Source organism: Rhinolophus ferrumequinum, chromosome 4 (genome assembly GCF_004115265.2).
Source record: "Rhinolophus ferrumequinum isolate MPI-CBG mRhiFer1 chromosome 4, mRhiFer1_v1.p, whole genome shotgun sequence".
Taxonomy (NCBI): domain Eukaryota; kingdom Metazoa; phylum Chordata; class Mammalia; order Chiroptera; family Rhinolophidae; genus Rhinolophus; species Rhinolophus ferrumequinum.
This window is the reverse complement of record NC_046287.1, coordinates 103,823,560-103,839,709: the sequence shown is the minus strand read 5'-3', so window position 1 is coordinate 103,839,709 and position 16,150 is coordinate 103,823,560. Positions and strand designations below refer to the sequence as shown.

General features: G+C 32.9%; 1 protein-coding gene across 1 annotated transcript in view; it reads left to right on the top strand.

Annotated features, from left to right (window-relative positions):
- Nucleotides 1–14,976, top strand: part of PSPC1 (paraspeckle component 1) — a 58,151-nt gene extending 43,175 nt beyond the window's left edge. Inside the window, exons 7-9 of the mRNA XM_033104536.1 lie at nt 8,303–8,360; nt 11,961–12,130; nt 14,120–14,976. Coding sequence (XP_032960427.1) covers nt 8,303–8,360; nt 11,961–12,130; nt 14,120–14,305 — 414 coding nt within the window. The 3' untranslated portion in view covers nt 14,306–14,976. The remainder of the gene's footprint in view (nt 1–8,302; nt 8,361–11,960; nt 12,131–14,119) is intronic.
- Nucleotides 14,977–16,150: the final 1,174 nt, after the last annotated feature.

The window sequence follows — 16,150 nt, the reverse complement described above, 5'->3', positions numbered from 1 at the left end:
TGCATTGGAACACGTGTGCTTTGTTTGCTTCTTCCACTGATTTCTTCTGTTGGTGGGACCAAACTGGAATAGCTTCTTGTGCAGTTTATATTTGTTCTTTGGTTTCATCTTTCATATCTTAATCTGGCCAGTCGTGGTAGTTGTTTTGACGTTGATAAGGAAAGGTACTGGGTAAAAGGTTATGGATAAAGAAATGCAAACTAGCCACTAGTATTATGTGAGCTTTGGTAAGATACCACTTAAAGTATTGTGTTTGTGTTAGAGCTGTGATATTATTGCTGACTTCTTTGAGTTTGGCATAAAATAACTAAATTTGAAGAATAAATAGTTCTTAATTTCAGTTTTTAAAAGCACCTTTTCAGAATTTGCCATGATAGTTGAAAATGATAATCTTGGAAATGTCCCTTGGTTATATAGATTAAAAATAAGTCTCAGCAGAACATAAATTTTTTTAAAAAATTAATTTGTTTAAAATCTTTATTCCCCTCTTGATGCATGCTGTATTATATGTAATTACAGTTAATTCACATTTTGTTAGTAAGCTACTCTGCATATTATAAAAAGCAGCATTTAATTTTGCTACATAGTTAGTTGAATTTGACAGTGACATTAAAATAATCTGTTTAGTAAGTTATCTGAACCAGGCTTTAAAAACGTTGTTGAGTAAATTTAGTTTAAGATGTACTTATCATTTAGGTTAATGAGTACGGTGAGCTAAGAATAAACCTCCCTTAGTTAAATTTGTTGTTTCTTCTATTTCTGATCTGAAAATTAACAAGTAACAACTATTATTTCATAATTAAAACTCAGATAAATTGAGATTATTGATTATTCAAAAACATTAAAAATTTTTTTTAATATAAACCATATTTTTTAAAGTAGTTTTAAGTTCACAGCAAAATTGAACAGAAGGTACAGAGATTTTTCAGACACCTCCAACACAGACTCCTTCACTATCAAATTAGCATAACAAGAGTGGCACATTTGTAATAATTGACACGTCCATAGTGTATAATTTACATTAGGGTTCACAGTTGGTGTTCCACATTCTCTAGGTTTTGACAAACGTATAATGTCATGGATCCACCATTATTGTATAACACAGTGTTTTCACTGCCCTATAATCCTCTGTGCTCTGCCTATTCATTCCTCTCTCCCCCCAGCCCCTGGCAACCGCTGTTTCTTTTACTGTCTCCATATTTTGCCTTTTTCAGAAAGTCATATAATTGGAATCATATAATCTCAAGCCTTTTGCTGTTGGCTTTTTAGTAATATGTATTTAAGTTTCCTCTGTGTGTTTCCGTTGCTTAATAGCTCATTTACTTTTAATGCTGAATAATACTCCACTGTATGCATGTACTACAGTTTATTTATTCATAACTTACTGAAGGACGTCTTGTTGCTTCCTAGTTTTGACAATTATGAATAAAGCTGCTGTAAACATCCCTGTGCAGGTTTTTGTGAGGACGTAAGTTTTCAACTCCTTTGGGTAAATACTAAGGAGCATGAATGCTGGATTATATGGTAAGAGTATATCTAGTTTTGTGAGAAACTGCAAACTATCTTTCTAAGTGGCTGCACCATTTGCATCCCCACCAGCAATGAGGGAGAGTTCCCGCTGCTCCACGTCCTTGCCTGCATTTCATGTTGCCAGTGTTTAGGATTTGGGCTGTTCTAATAGGGGTGTTGTGATAACTTGTTTTAATTTGTGGTTCCCTGATGATGTAGGATGTAAAGTTTCGTTTTAACAATGGTTCAGTTTCATTTTAACTGAGGGTCGTTTCCCCAGTATTGATGGGTGCAGACATTTTGGTATGCATGTATTCAAATTGAGGGGAAACCACCATAGATTGTATGTATTAAAGATTGTCTAATGTTAACTGAAAATATTTCCCCCTTCCCTGTCTGGGGGAGGGGAGAGCATGAGAGAGAGAGAGAGAGAGAGAGAGAGAGAGAGAGAGAGGGAGAGGGAGGGTGGGGGGAAGAGAGAGAGAAGATATGATTTGGAAGTTATTGTTTTTAATTGCCTCAATTAGAAATGTCAAGTCTTCCATGCATTCCCTGTTGGTTATGTTAGAAAGTTTGCATGCTATTATTTGAGTTGTATCAATGAGAACATGTCTTATTTCTCTTTTTAGTTTAAAATTATTTTATTTACTTTTATTAGGAAAATATTACTATGTTGATGCATACCTTTTAATATCTTAACACTTTTTAAATGAGTCAGTAATTTCTTGGCAAAGAGACCTATTGTTTTCAGATATTTTTATTTATACCTACTTCCTTTTCTTAATAATGTCATGTAATTGATTTTTGTCTCGTTCTTCAAAATATGTTGTGTTTGTTACCTAGTATTTCTGAGTACTAACGTTATCTATTTAATTTCTCCCATGACAGCTTGACTAGCTGTCTAATAACCTTATTATTCTTCTACTTCTCTAGTGAAGAAAAAGATATATTACCAAGTGGTAAATGTAATTTATTTTTAGAAAAAAGTTGGAGTATTTAATGATAAAAAGATTGAATCTTGTTACTTGCCAGAACTTGACACATTCCTGTAGAATTACGAGGTGTGATCTCGTAAACAAACAATACAGTGAATGTTTAAATGAAAAAAATTTTATTACAATAAAAGACACATTGCCATTAATCCCCCTCACTTTGAACACACTTATCCCATCATTCTTGCCACTTTCTGAAGCACTTCTGGAAGTCTTCTTCCCTGAGTGTCTTTAGTTGCGCTGTCGTGGCTGCTTCGATGTCCTGATTCAATTCAAAACGTTTACCTTTCATGGTCATTTTGATTTTGGGGAAGCGTCAGAAGTCACACGGTGTCAGATTTGGTGAATAAGGAGGTTGAGGACACACTGTAATGTTTTTATTTGACAGAATTTGCCTTATCAGAAGCGATGTGTGACATGGGGCATTGTCATGATGGAGGATGATTTAAGATACACTTTAAAACATACCTCTCAACCATAGCTCACACTCAAATGACTGCACCAAACAAGTTGAAACTTGGAACACACTGTCACTAAGGTTCCACATGTCGCTTCCCCTATTGAAGATCCCTACCTTTCTGTTGGATGGAACTCAGCAGTGGCATTCACCATAATTTTTTTTTATCACAACGGAAAGGCTCCGTGTCACACATCGTTTCTGGTATGGCATTTCTGTCAAATAAAAACATTATGGTGTGTCCTCATCGACCTTATTCACTGGTTCTGGCACTGTGTGACGTTTGGCTCCTCCCCAGAGTCAAAATGACCATGAAAGGTAAACATTCTGAATCAATTCAGGACATCAAGGCAGCCACGACAGCGCAGCACGAACGAAGACTTCCAGAACTGCTTCATAAAGTGGCAAGAACGATGGGACAAGTGTGTTCGAAGGGAGGGGAACTATTTTGAAGGGGATTAAAATTACTGTATAAATTTTTTAATCTAAATATTCACCATATATTTTGATCATACCTCATATATTTCCTTTAGTCGATTTAAATAAATTCTATGTCAGTATTTTTACAGCAGGATTTTTAGCATTTTCTTTACTAAGACCTGGATCCTAAAGGGCTCATACTGGTCTCTAGATAGTCTTTAGAAGCTTTTTAGAGACATAAATGAGGTGTCTTTATGAATTAAAGAGGAGTAAAGATTGAGGCAGTTAACTGAGTTCACTCAAACAAGAATTTAGATTGATCACAGTGTTAGATGAACATACTTTCTTATTGATCGCAAAATGTTCCAGTTGATAATATGTTGTCAGTATTTATTTAGTTCACTGTTTCCCAAACTGTAGGCATTCGTATTATACTTTATTATTTTAGCCTTAATTTTGTACCATGTAATTCCTTTAAGTTAGTTTACCTAAAAGAAAAATACAATATCTTTTAAATCACAGATTGATATCTAAGTATTAAAGGAAAAACATCCATATCCTACACAGAATAACGTCAAGTTCTGTACTTTGGGGTATACTGCGTTAGTTAATTTACATTCGTGTAAATTTTCTGCTGCTTTTATATTTTCATGAACTGGAGAGTATTGACTGGAACAGTGGCTCTCAAACGTTTTGCTTTGGAAATCCTTTTACACTATTTAAAATTATTGAAGACCCCAAAGAGCTTTTGTTTAGCTTTTATCAATATTAACCATATTACAAATTGAAAAAGAAATCTGAAAGAAAGTGGGTTGTAGTTGGAAGAATGGCTTTATTTTACAATTTTTGCAAATGTTTTTAATGTTCAACTTTAATGTAGTGGGAAAAGTGATATTGTTGTACTGTTTTGTAAATTTGTGAAATGTTTGGCTTTGTGGAAAATGGCTGGCTTCCCATATTTGCTTCTGCATTCCACCTGTTGCAAAATGCTCTTGGTTACAGTACGTGAAAAGATCTGGCTTCACCCTGGCAACAGGTATATTTTAACCTTTTCACAATTGTGGATATTCTTGTTTGATAGTATAATAAAACTAGACAAGCCGTAGTTTCTTAAAAGTACTCTTTTTGCATTACAATCTGTTGGTCTACTTTGAAATTTGAATGGATGACTTAGGCATGATTTTGTAATGTCATGTATCCAACATTAGAAAAATACTGATTTATCGAGTTAAAAAAAATTTCAAATTTTAATGTATTTTATTACACAAAATTAAAAACTACATCTTAATACCAACCATTGATGTCATCAGAAAATGTCTGCCAAACACACAAGTCAGTAAGTAATCATAGTTTGTCCAGTGCTGTCTCAGGTAAAATTCTTGTTCCAAGAAAAAGTGTCTCACTCAGCTTGCCACCCAATCACAGGAATTGTTTTTCTTGAAATAACCACTCTACTTCAGAATGCAGAAGGGCTTTATGTATATATCCTGTTTTGCATAGATTAAAAAAAGACGTGTACCCACGGATAGCAATTTAATAAAATTAATAATATTTTATGCTTCCATCCATGTATTCATATTTGAAAAATTTAAACTGCTATTGTGTGCATGTAAAGAATACAGTAATTTCTAGTAAAAATCGAACACAGGCTCCTTGATTTGTGTCAAAACACCAGGTATTTTTGCCCCACCGTTGCTTTTGCACCATCCACGAATGTTGATAAGAGTAAAAGCCAAATTAGATCATAATATTATAACTATGTTCTAGTGGTAATAAGACATGAAATAGTTTTGAATCTGTGCACTTGCTGAAAGGGCACAGGGCCTGGCCTCTCAGTCCGTACTCCATGACCTACATTTTGAGAATTGCTGTCTTAATGGAATGTCGCTTTGATACGTGGTTCTGGAAATCAGTCATACTTCGCTTACTTTTTTGGTCAGCTATGAATTTAAGCATACTTCAGTGACAATCTTTCAGTAATACCTATGCGCATTTCTTTTAATGAAAAGGCATGCCTTTTAAACATTGTAAGAATACATTTAAAAATGGTGTCATTTGTTAGTTTTTTTTTGGAATTCTTGAAAAACGAAGGTGTTTTGGTGAAAATTGATGAACTCTATTTTGGCAGAATTTTGTAGGTCAGCTTAACTGCTTACTATATGTATGACCTTGAGTAAGTTATTTAACAGTTCTGGGCTTGTTTTATGATCTCTAAAATAGAATAAGAAACCTACTTCATAGGGTTCCATGAGGATTATTTGAATTAAACAGTTTTCACCATAGCTTTATTATTTCATTGCACTGCAGTCTTTTGAGATTTTGTTTACATATAGGTTGTTTTGTGTTGAACTATAACTCTTAATTTCTGCTAAAGTAATAAAGCATCATTCAGGTTTGTATTAAAAATATCACGTAGCATGTGCCCATTGTAATTTAAAATGTATTTGAAGTAATTTATAGGAGAAGTAAAGGCCTTGTGTATTGCTTCTTGGATGAGTACCCAGTTATAGTGAACTTCGTCAAGTAGTTCTCCTCGGTATTTGATATATGACGTTGTAATGAGAAGTACTGTCGATTTTCATTTCACACTACCCTTAAAATCTGTGCCTCTTTCATTTTACTAGAAGTATATAGCAGTGGATTTATAGAAAAAACAGTAACTTGGATGACACTTTTTGGCTCCTTATGAAATAGTTAAGAAATGATCTGTCACTTAATTGTACTGTCTTTTTTTTGTGTTAATCTTACGATTGAAGCTGTATAAAATAGTACTGAATGGTTTTTTAAGGAAATGTCAACGTCAATAAATTGAGTATATATTTAGTGAAAAATGCTGTAGAACGTGAACTGGCATTTTAACATAGTGATGTGCTACATTATAAGCATGGATTATTGTAAGACATTCTGATTATTTCTTTAAAAGAAATATTTTAGAACTGGAACCAGTTTATAATAGAGCATCAGGAAGGGAATGTTATGGCCACTGTTGAATGGTTGGCTTAAAATCATAGATCTCTTTAGTATTTTAATACGTTTTCCACAAAATTGTGTTAATGAAGAAAAGGCAATGCTAGAAGAATTTAAGAATTTTTATAAAGCTAAACATTGTCATTTCAGAAAGTGATAGGTAAAGCTGAAGTTATAAAAAGACAATAAAAATGGTAGTCTTCCCCCTTACCCCCAACAGTGAATCATAGACAAGGGTGTTATGGTATATAAGAGGAATTTGAAAATTGAAGTCTCAGTGAGACTATAATTATCTTTTGTTAAATGGTTAGATACTGCATTTCTAATCTTTCACAGGTAAGGCAAATCCAAAAGTAAAAATAAAAATTAAGTCCTTCTCCCCCTAAAATGTCATGATTATAAAATCCATGTATTTTACTATGTATTGCTAGAGTGAAATCAACATTTTAGTAACAAATATCTGCCGTAAATAATACCTCGCAGCCTTTGGGTAGTATGCTGATGCACTGTACACTTTTATCAGTAGGTTCGGAAATGACAGCATGGTTTGATTGATTGATGGTCATGCTAAGTGTGATTATAAAATAGTACTTTCCATATAATTGGAAAATTATATGGCTTCATCAGTTGTCAGTTTTATAAATAAAATAGTTTTTTCTTGGTCAATAATAGTATCCAGTAGTCAAAAGTTTCATGAGAAATTTATTTTTATGAAAATTCAAAAAATAGTTTTGAGAAGCATTTGGCATTTAACTTTGCAAATACCGTGACAAAACATTTCTTCACGGTACTACTGGGTAAGTTGGTGTTTTTCTAGTACTAGTGCTTCATTAAAGATTACCTTTGGAGGAATCTCCATTAAGTTAGATGGGTGGTTGATGTGCTGCTTAGTTGCATTCATCCATCATAGGCTTTTATTTCCTTTATTTCTAGCTATATCCTGGTAGGTGCGATTCACCAGTATCTTGTATTAAATAAAAATTTAAAAACATTTTAATAATATGGGTTTTAAAATAGAAAAATTATGCTTTCTTTAGATTCAGGCATTGTTACTTTGGTCTCAGGTGGTTTTTATGATTGCTACATTTAAACACTTGTCTGATACTGGGAAAGATTATCAAATAGTAGTGCAAATTTCACCTATAATATGTTGATTTCACTGAAGTTAATTCTGTGGCTTTTGTTACTAGTTTCTAGGAAGCAGTTTCTGTACTGAAATTTAGGATACTTTCAACATTTGTATGACCCTTTGTGTCGTCATTAAACTCAAGAGCATTTTGTTTCAAAACTTGCCAACTGTGTAATAACACTTTTATTTAGGTTTCCAAGTAAAACCCTTGTTCTAATAAAGGAAGCAATGCTATATTGAGCTTTTGGTAATTAACTTGTGTGTAGTTGAGACTTTTATGGTATCTATAGGTCCTGGGTGAAATAATGCTTGAGTACGTGAATAAAAATGCAAAGATGAATTACAATATTTCAAATGTGAAAATTGTCTCTGTCTTTAGCTTAGTGCTCCACAGCTGTTTATGTTTATGTTTGAGTGCATTTGCATATAAAAGTGGTAACATTCATTTCTGTTTTAAGAGTTTAGTGACCTGGGAGGAAAACTAATTGGCCCAGGTGGTTATTATTACTAGATTTTTCTTTTCTTGGAATCTAGGCATGTGTCTTTGATCTACTGCAATAAAAAAATAAATGGTCTGTGGTAAACTTTATGTAATCTGACTCACTGGTAATCTTTTCAGTATAAACTGGGTGCTTTAAGCATTTGTACTACATTAAGCCTTGGAGACTGAAATTTCAATGTTCTTACCAAGTAAAAGGTGTTGGAAAAATTAAAAAATTTTTTAATGGAAAGTGATGACCCAATTTATTCTTTTCTTTTTGATTTTAGATGGGAAATGTAATATCATAAGATCGATAGGTTGACTGTGACAACTATGTTTACTTACAGAGAGAACAGGAAATGAGAATGGGTGATATGGGTCCCCGTGGAGCAATAAACATGGGAGGTAGGGATTTGAAGCAAAAGTCTTCTGTAACTTTACTTGTCATTTTTTGGGGAACTGTACATGCTGTTTGTGATATCTGTATATCAGTAACAAACTAAATTTTGGTACCAACATTTGTGATGGTGAAATCTCATACATTTATAAAGTTGCAAAGAAATATATTGAAAATATATCCACAGGAAGAACATTCTCATGTTTTTTTTATTTGAAGGCTAAGATATGTTATATATATATTAAGGTATATAAAAGACAGATATACTATCTTTTCATAGATTTGATGAAAGAAACCTGTAACCAGGTTTTGATACAACCTGAAACTTGTTCAGTAATTGCATAGTGTAATACAGCTATGTTGTTATTTTAAAAACCAAATTTCATTCCTTCAAATTGGCTTTTTTACTTTGGAAATTTGGTAGTTTTTGAGTTGTAGTGTTTCTAAACCTTTTGAGAGTGTTTTATAAATTCCTACTAAGGTAACCTTTTTTGTAGCTATTTATATTCATTTTACTGAATGTCTAACATAATTTTGCTCTAACCTACAGTATTATGCACAGAAATGCACTGTTTGGAGACATTTATGACTTGTCAAGGAAGTGAGATGTGTCTTGCACATTTAGGCCAATGCACATCTTTAGAGTTGATATAAAGTTTTTAAGAAAAATGCCTGTATTATTAGCATCTTTAATATTGATTGATTGGCTATAAACCAGGTTGTCAGGGAAACAGTATCAAGTAAATAAGCTAGGGAAAAATAAGTGTGGAATGTTTTTGTGTTACTAAATTTGAAATGTCATACATTTAAAAAATTAGATAAATTTTATATATTCATTTTACATTTCCCACAGAAGCTGTCATCAGGTTAAAATCTTTACATAACTCAAATGTACGTGTTGTTGTAAAGATTGCATTATCTTAACATTCCAATATGCATAACATGCATACCCACTGAGAGAATCCAAATTGTCCTTAGGTTATGTAGTGTGTGGAATAAAAAACCTTAAAGCTTATCTAATATGTGGAACAAGCGTTTTCCACGATCAGCTTTCTTCTTACCTTTCATGGCAGTTTCTTTGCCACTGCCAGTCAGATGATTTAAAATCATTTATTGCTGTTTATTTGGTTACTTTTCTTATCTAGCAAAGTAGTTACTGAGCATCTCTGGTATGCAGTGTAAGCAAGAAACCTGGTCCTTAGCCATAAAGAGCTTAATTGTGAGTTAACACGACGGATACAAAGAGTACATAAAAAGTTGTAAATTATGAAGCAGAGTTGCATATAATAAATACCAGTAGTTCAGTATTTGCCTTTTTTCAAAGTAAATTGTGGGATGGTGCACAACAATCTAGGTGATTTTAAGGATGTGTGAGGTTATTACAGATTGTAGATAGCTTGAAATGCTATTGTAATTATTGGGTTGTCATTAACATCAGAACTAAACTTGATATATTTCTGATGTTGTAGAGACCCCCCAGAAAGATTCTTACTGACTGACTAGCAGCTTTCTCAGGAGAAATAGAATATGCCTTCAGATTTCTTAGTTAGGAATTAAAATTTGTATGGCATTTTATTTACCAGAGAACCATACTTATATTTGAGTCTGTACTCAACTCCCCTAAAGTCTAGTCCATTTAATTTTCTCTTTACATTTTATTCAACGTGAGACTTGATCCTAATGGTTTACTGGAGTTAATGTATCATCATGCAGTTGGAATTGTTGAGGCTGTAAATTGTCATATCCTATAAAGTTACTTTGATGGAATGTGTCAGTAGATTTTTTTGGTGTATTACCAGTGTACATACCGACGGAAACATAGGATATAAAACTGGTTTTCAGGGAACCAGATAGTTCTAACATTTCTTAGATCTTTAAGTTTAATTTAATTGCAGCTGTGTGGTGGAAGATGTAATTCCTAAAAATAAGACTGTCTTTCAACTACTGATAGTTGGAAAGATTATTTATTTATTTTTATTATACCTATAGTTGTATAATTATGTTTGAATCCCACAAGTTAGGTGTTAACAATTATGTTCTATTAAAAAAAAAAAAAACCTAATTCTTGATGTATTATTTTTGGGTAAAGTTGAGGTAAGATTCGTCCTAGATTTCATCTCCACCTTTTCTCATTTCCATCGTGAGATATGGTATGGAAGTTTACTAAAGCTTTTTTTTTAATAGCTATCCCAGGGGAATAAATTTTTGTGTAAAGTATAGATTTATGAGCGAGGACATTATTTAGGGATGAAGGAAGTAATTCCTTCCTAGTGAAGTTGCTAGGTTCCTAGGGATTAGTTTCAGAAAGAGCAGTAGCATGTTGCCAGGGACTGCTAAAGATGGTGTAGAGTTGTGGGTTTGAATGAAAACCTCAACTCCTGTTATGTGCTTTGGAGAAATTGAGTTCAGAATGTCAGAAAATTGACCTACATAGTGGAATGTGGAAGAAAACGAATCAGTCTTTGTTAGGAATTTTTAATGAGCAAGTATATGAGTACTTTAAAAGTGGAAAATATTTGAAGAAGATACCTAAAAATGCTGTCCTGCAGTATTAAGCCCAAACACTAGTGCAATTAACATGAGGCAGGGGTGTATCTTTCTGATGAAAAAATTTGAAGTGTAACCAGTTCGCATTTGCAGAATTTTAGCATGTCGATAAAATTCAAAATGCTGTATTAATATTTTATCTGTGTTTGGTTGTAGTTGCTTTTAAAAATAGGTTTTTTCATGACATTTCTACATAAAGTAAAAAAGCCTCTACTTTTGGGAGATGTTCAGTAACTATAAAGTCAAGAGGTTAGTTACAGTGAACTTTATATACTGGCGGTGCCAAAAAAATGTATACACATGACTTATATTCATCTTTTGTTATCGGTATATATTGAGCACAGTAGTACCTCGGTTTTCGAACATCTCCGTTGATGAACATTTCGGTTGACAAATACCGTAAACTTTGGTTTTCGAACACGCCTCAGAAGTAGTAAGTCAAACATGTCACGCGGCTTCGTTAGAGTGCAAGATCCTGAGGCCTAGCTGTTGGCTGTTTTCGAACGTTTCAGATCTGAAACAGTCTTCGGAACAGATTACGTTCGAAAACCGAGGTACCATTTTACAATTTTAATACAGTTTTTTCCTTTCTTAAAATGTGTATACATTTTTGGGGCACCATTTGTGTATATTGGAGGAAATGGATTCTCCTACAACCTAATGCAATTTACATGCTAGTATTTTTAGTCTTTATCTAAGTGCTAATTCCTGGCTGTTTGTTTAAACAGGTAGAGTTTAGTCACCACTGTAAGGGACTATTTGGTTGGAAAGCAAACTATAGCAAATAATACTGATTTTTTAAAAACTCAAGCTTTTACAGTTTCATATGTCCTAAAATAATTGATTGTTGTCTCATTTGTTTTATATACTTACATTTTGGGGGATGAAAGTTATACTAGTGTAGGTATTGCTCTGTTAAATAGTAGATAATTGGGTGTCCCATTCTCAAGGAAGGACAATGGTTTTGCTAGTCTTCTATATAGATTGCATAAGTGTTGTTACATTTTTAATGTTTACTGAACTAAGATAGGACAGCTCTAAGTATAGATTGTTTTGCGTAGATGCGTTTAGCCCAGCACCTGCTGGTAACCAAGGTCCTCCTCCAATGATGGGTATGAATATGAACAACAGAGGAACTATACCTGGCCCACCAATGGGTCCTGGTCCTGCCATGGGACCAGAAGGAGCTGCAAATATGGGAACTCCAATGATGCCAGATAATGGAGCAGTGGTAATGTATCACAAACATTATTTTGATTATATTCAATAATATATACTTTTGCCCCAAAGGTAACTTCACACTTAACATAATTTGGCATCATTTGTTTTGGCATGAAGATCAATATCCAATGATGAAAAAGTAACTTTGTGAAGTTATATGTTGATCTATGAAAGGCGATTTTTAAGTATCCTGAGAGTTATGATTACCACATCCATGGTATGCTTTGCACTTAAGTATGTAGCAAACACACATTAATTACAGTTCTTTTTTTTTATAGTGCTTTTAATTTGTGTCCACCTCTTATCAGCATTCAATGTAATGGTCAGGTATTTTATGATTGTGTTCTTTTCCTGTGTGGACTCCTTTATCTTTGGTGGGGGACAAAACCAATACTTAACAAAAACAGTTTTTAGTAAACATTTCTAAGAAAAAGATCACTTATGATTAATTTCAGATAATTTATTTTAACAAATAATTTACATTAAAGTTAAAAATTTTAAACTTACATTGTAGAATTACTAATTACATTTTTGTTACTAAATTTGAAGTAGACGGTTTTAGTCTTATTTTGAGAGTGTGAAGATATCTTTGTGTGCGTTATTATGAAAGCATTTTTCAGTTGTAAATTAATATATTGAATATCAGTAGCAAGACATACCTGTTTTCATTTCTTTCCAAGTCTATCACTGTTTAAATGAGGCTTTATATTTTCTCATTTTATTTTTTTTTTTTATGGTTGTTCTAAATACCATTTAGAAAAGGAAAATTGGTTGACACCGTTTTGAAAAGGTGGTTTAGTTTTGGAACTGCCACAAAAATCTTACGGCGCCACTGCTGCTAAGAAAGAAAAAACAATACAAGTTAAACTCAGACATTCCATCAGCTGAAATCCTTCCTGATCTCAGAGATGTTAACAAGTGAATGTGCGTCTTAGAATTGATGGGTGCAGTGATTTACCATTTGAAAATTTGTTTACTTTAAATGCAATCTTTAATGAATTTGGAAAAATTGGACGTGCTAACAGTTTTGTTTAATGTGTGTTTGTACAGGGAGATAGAAGAGGTTGTGCCATCATGTCTACTATGACCAGATGGCACGTAACATAAAGTGTACTTGTTTCTTCAGTGGAGGCTTTATTTTATAGTAAAATGTCTGAAAGCTAGTGAAAACTTGTACCATTTTGGTTAAGTTTTTGTGTAGCAATATAATGAATAGTAGTAACTTAGAAGTAATATTAAGTGGCCCATTTTCCCAATCTTCCTCTGAAATTGTAAATTTTATTTAGGTGTCATCTCTGGTCTTTTTCACACCAGTGTTTTACTACTGCCCATAGGGAGTTCTCTTCAGCCTTGGAGATTAATATATGTGGTTATTAGTGTGAAGTTTTTCAAAGGATATGATTCAGATGTTTAATTGTGCTAGTAGTGCATGTTAATAAATTGTTGGTTTTTAAAACAATCTATTTTCCCGATAATAGTCTTTCCAGGAAAACATCTCAAAAGATTTCATAATGATAACTCTGTGTGTTTGTACTAGTACTTTCTATGTTACAAGCATTAGTGTTGAAATATTTTGAGTGTTTACTTTCTTAATGTGATGCTGCTCCCCAGTTTTATCTCTGATTTTTCAAAAAGTGTTTTTATTATACAGCACAATTACATGCAATATAAACTTAAAAAAATAAGATCAGAATAGTCTTGTAATACTGATTAGATTTAAGATGGCATTTACTTCATAAAATCAGTTCTTTTTAAATGAAATTGGGGCATAGCATTAGCAATATGTAACACTTCAGATGCTTTTTTTTTTTTTTTTTTTTTTTTTAAACACAGTAACTAATTAAATTGCTCCTTTCTTCCTTCTATGTGTGATCCTGATTCTGCTGGACTTTCTGCTGAACTTCATGACACCACCACTTGGGATTTTGCCAATTTTTCTTGTCACTTATATTTGGCGTGTTCCAAATGGACTTCACATTTTTTATGTGGTATTATATAGCACAATGATAGATTTCCGCAAGGACCACCTTCTCAGATGGGATCACCTATGGGTAGTAGGACAGGTTCTGAAACCCCTCAAACCCCAATGAGTGGTGTAGGTCCTGTTAGTGGTGGTCCTGGTGGTTTTGGTAGAGGAAGCCAAGGGGGCAACTTTGAAGGCCCTAATAAGCGTCGGAGATATTAAATATTCTTTCATTCCTGGCTATTTAGAGAGAAAAAATTCAGTGGTATGCCTTTACACTTTAACCTGTGACCTGGAAGAAATGGTTTTTTTTGTTAATGTCTGTAGACTTTAAAGTTGTTTTTTTTGTAAAACTTGAGGTTTTTGTATTTTTCTTCCTTCATGAGCTTTGTAGATTAGAACGGTAATGATGATGCTCATCATTGTGAATGTTAAACTGTGTTTGTGACCTTAGCTAAATCTAAGTATGCCATAGTACTGTGAATCTGTGTCGTTACTTAATCTCAATAAAGAAATCATTTTGGATAATTTAAAAAATGTTATTAGTGGAATTCTCTTATAGTTTTAATAAACTTTGCTGTAACAGTAATACTTTGGTTGCTTTAACTAATCCCAGCCATTTAAAAATGAAAATAATTTTCTGCTTTTTAGTTTGTGCAAGTAGCACTGAAGACAGAAGCTTAGAGAAAGCTTATGTTAATAAGGGGTGATAGAATAGTACATTGGGGGGTATGGGACTTTACATTTGTGTAAACCATTGATGTTCTGTGAAACCACAGTTGCTGTCTACATTTCATATAGATTCTGAATATTCAAATATTCCGAGAAGGAATATTAGGGATATCTGTCCTGTGCTGATTTTTCCAAATAAATCTTTTCAATCTTGAAAAAAAAACTGTTTGAAGGCAAATCTCTTTGGCTTATAAAATAATGTCTATTTTTAATTTCATCTGCCATTATTTGGTGTTGCTATCTAGATCTTACCCTTTAAATTTTCTTTAAAATCAAACAGTACTGTTAGGTTGGATGTTAAGTGAGGATTGCTGTATGATTTAGAAGAAATTAGGCATTTATTGAGAAGGTTGGTTTCTAGCAGTATTAAAGATGGGCTGACTGTGCAATGTTGTAAATATTATCCTATAGTTGGTAAGTCTCTCCAGTAACTTGTCTGACAGGCTAGGTGTGTTTTACTCTGAGGAATACAGTTCAAGAGGTAATTTTGAAAAACAGGTCGTTGGAATCATCTTAGATTCCTCTACTATCAGATGTGAATTTTGAAGTTTGAATTTTAATACCAAGGAAAAATTGATTTTATCACATTATAATTTTTGTTCCAAAATGGAGTTCTTCCTGTATTTAAAATTTTGTGTGTTAGCCATGTTTAATTTAAAATTACATTTTAGGAATCATTTTTAAGCTAGACCACAAATCTACTGCATCAGCCATTGATCATACTGGTTATTTCTCACATAATACAGTGTTAATATATTAGGCTTTTAGCATTTTTCTGAAGAATAACATGCTATTTAAAAATGAACAGTGTGTAAATTTTTGCATCGTTTCTGTTTTTTGCTGGAAAGCATACTTTGGAAAGAAAGAAATTTGGTTTATTAAAAATCTTGCATAAAAGCAATTGGGTGTAAAGCATAATTGAGATAACTTGTATCAGTTAAATTTTTATGTACTATTTCATATTTTTTTTAGACACAACAGTACGGATGGAATCATTTTCTGAAATTTGCAAAATTCACAGGCTTTGCTTTTGGCAATCTTGGGGATTGTAAAAGAAGAGTTAGAGACTATTCTCATAATATTTTCCATGAGTATGAGTTGCTGGGGTGGGATTTGTTTTAATTTGGACATAAATTTCAATGTGGGGAGTTTTAACATTAGCTATAAATTTTAAGTAATACATATATGGCGCCTAAATATACCTTTTTCATCTACATTTTTATTCATACAGCCTTCATTAGTTTTTAGCTTTGTATTTTGCTTCAAAGCTGAAATGAGATTGGGAGAAACTTTATCCTTTGTTGTTAATACCAAAGTATCTTTGGCCAAGGCTAT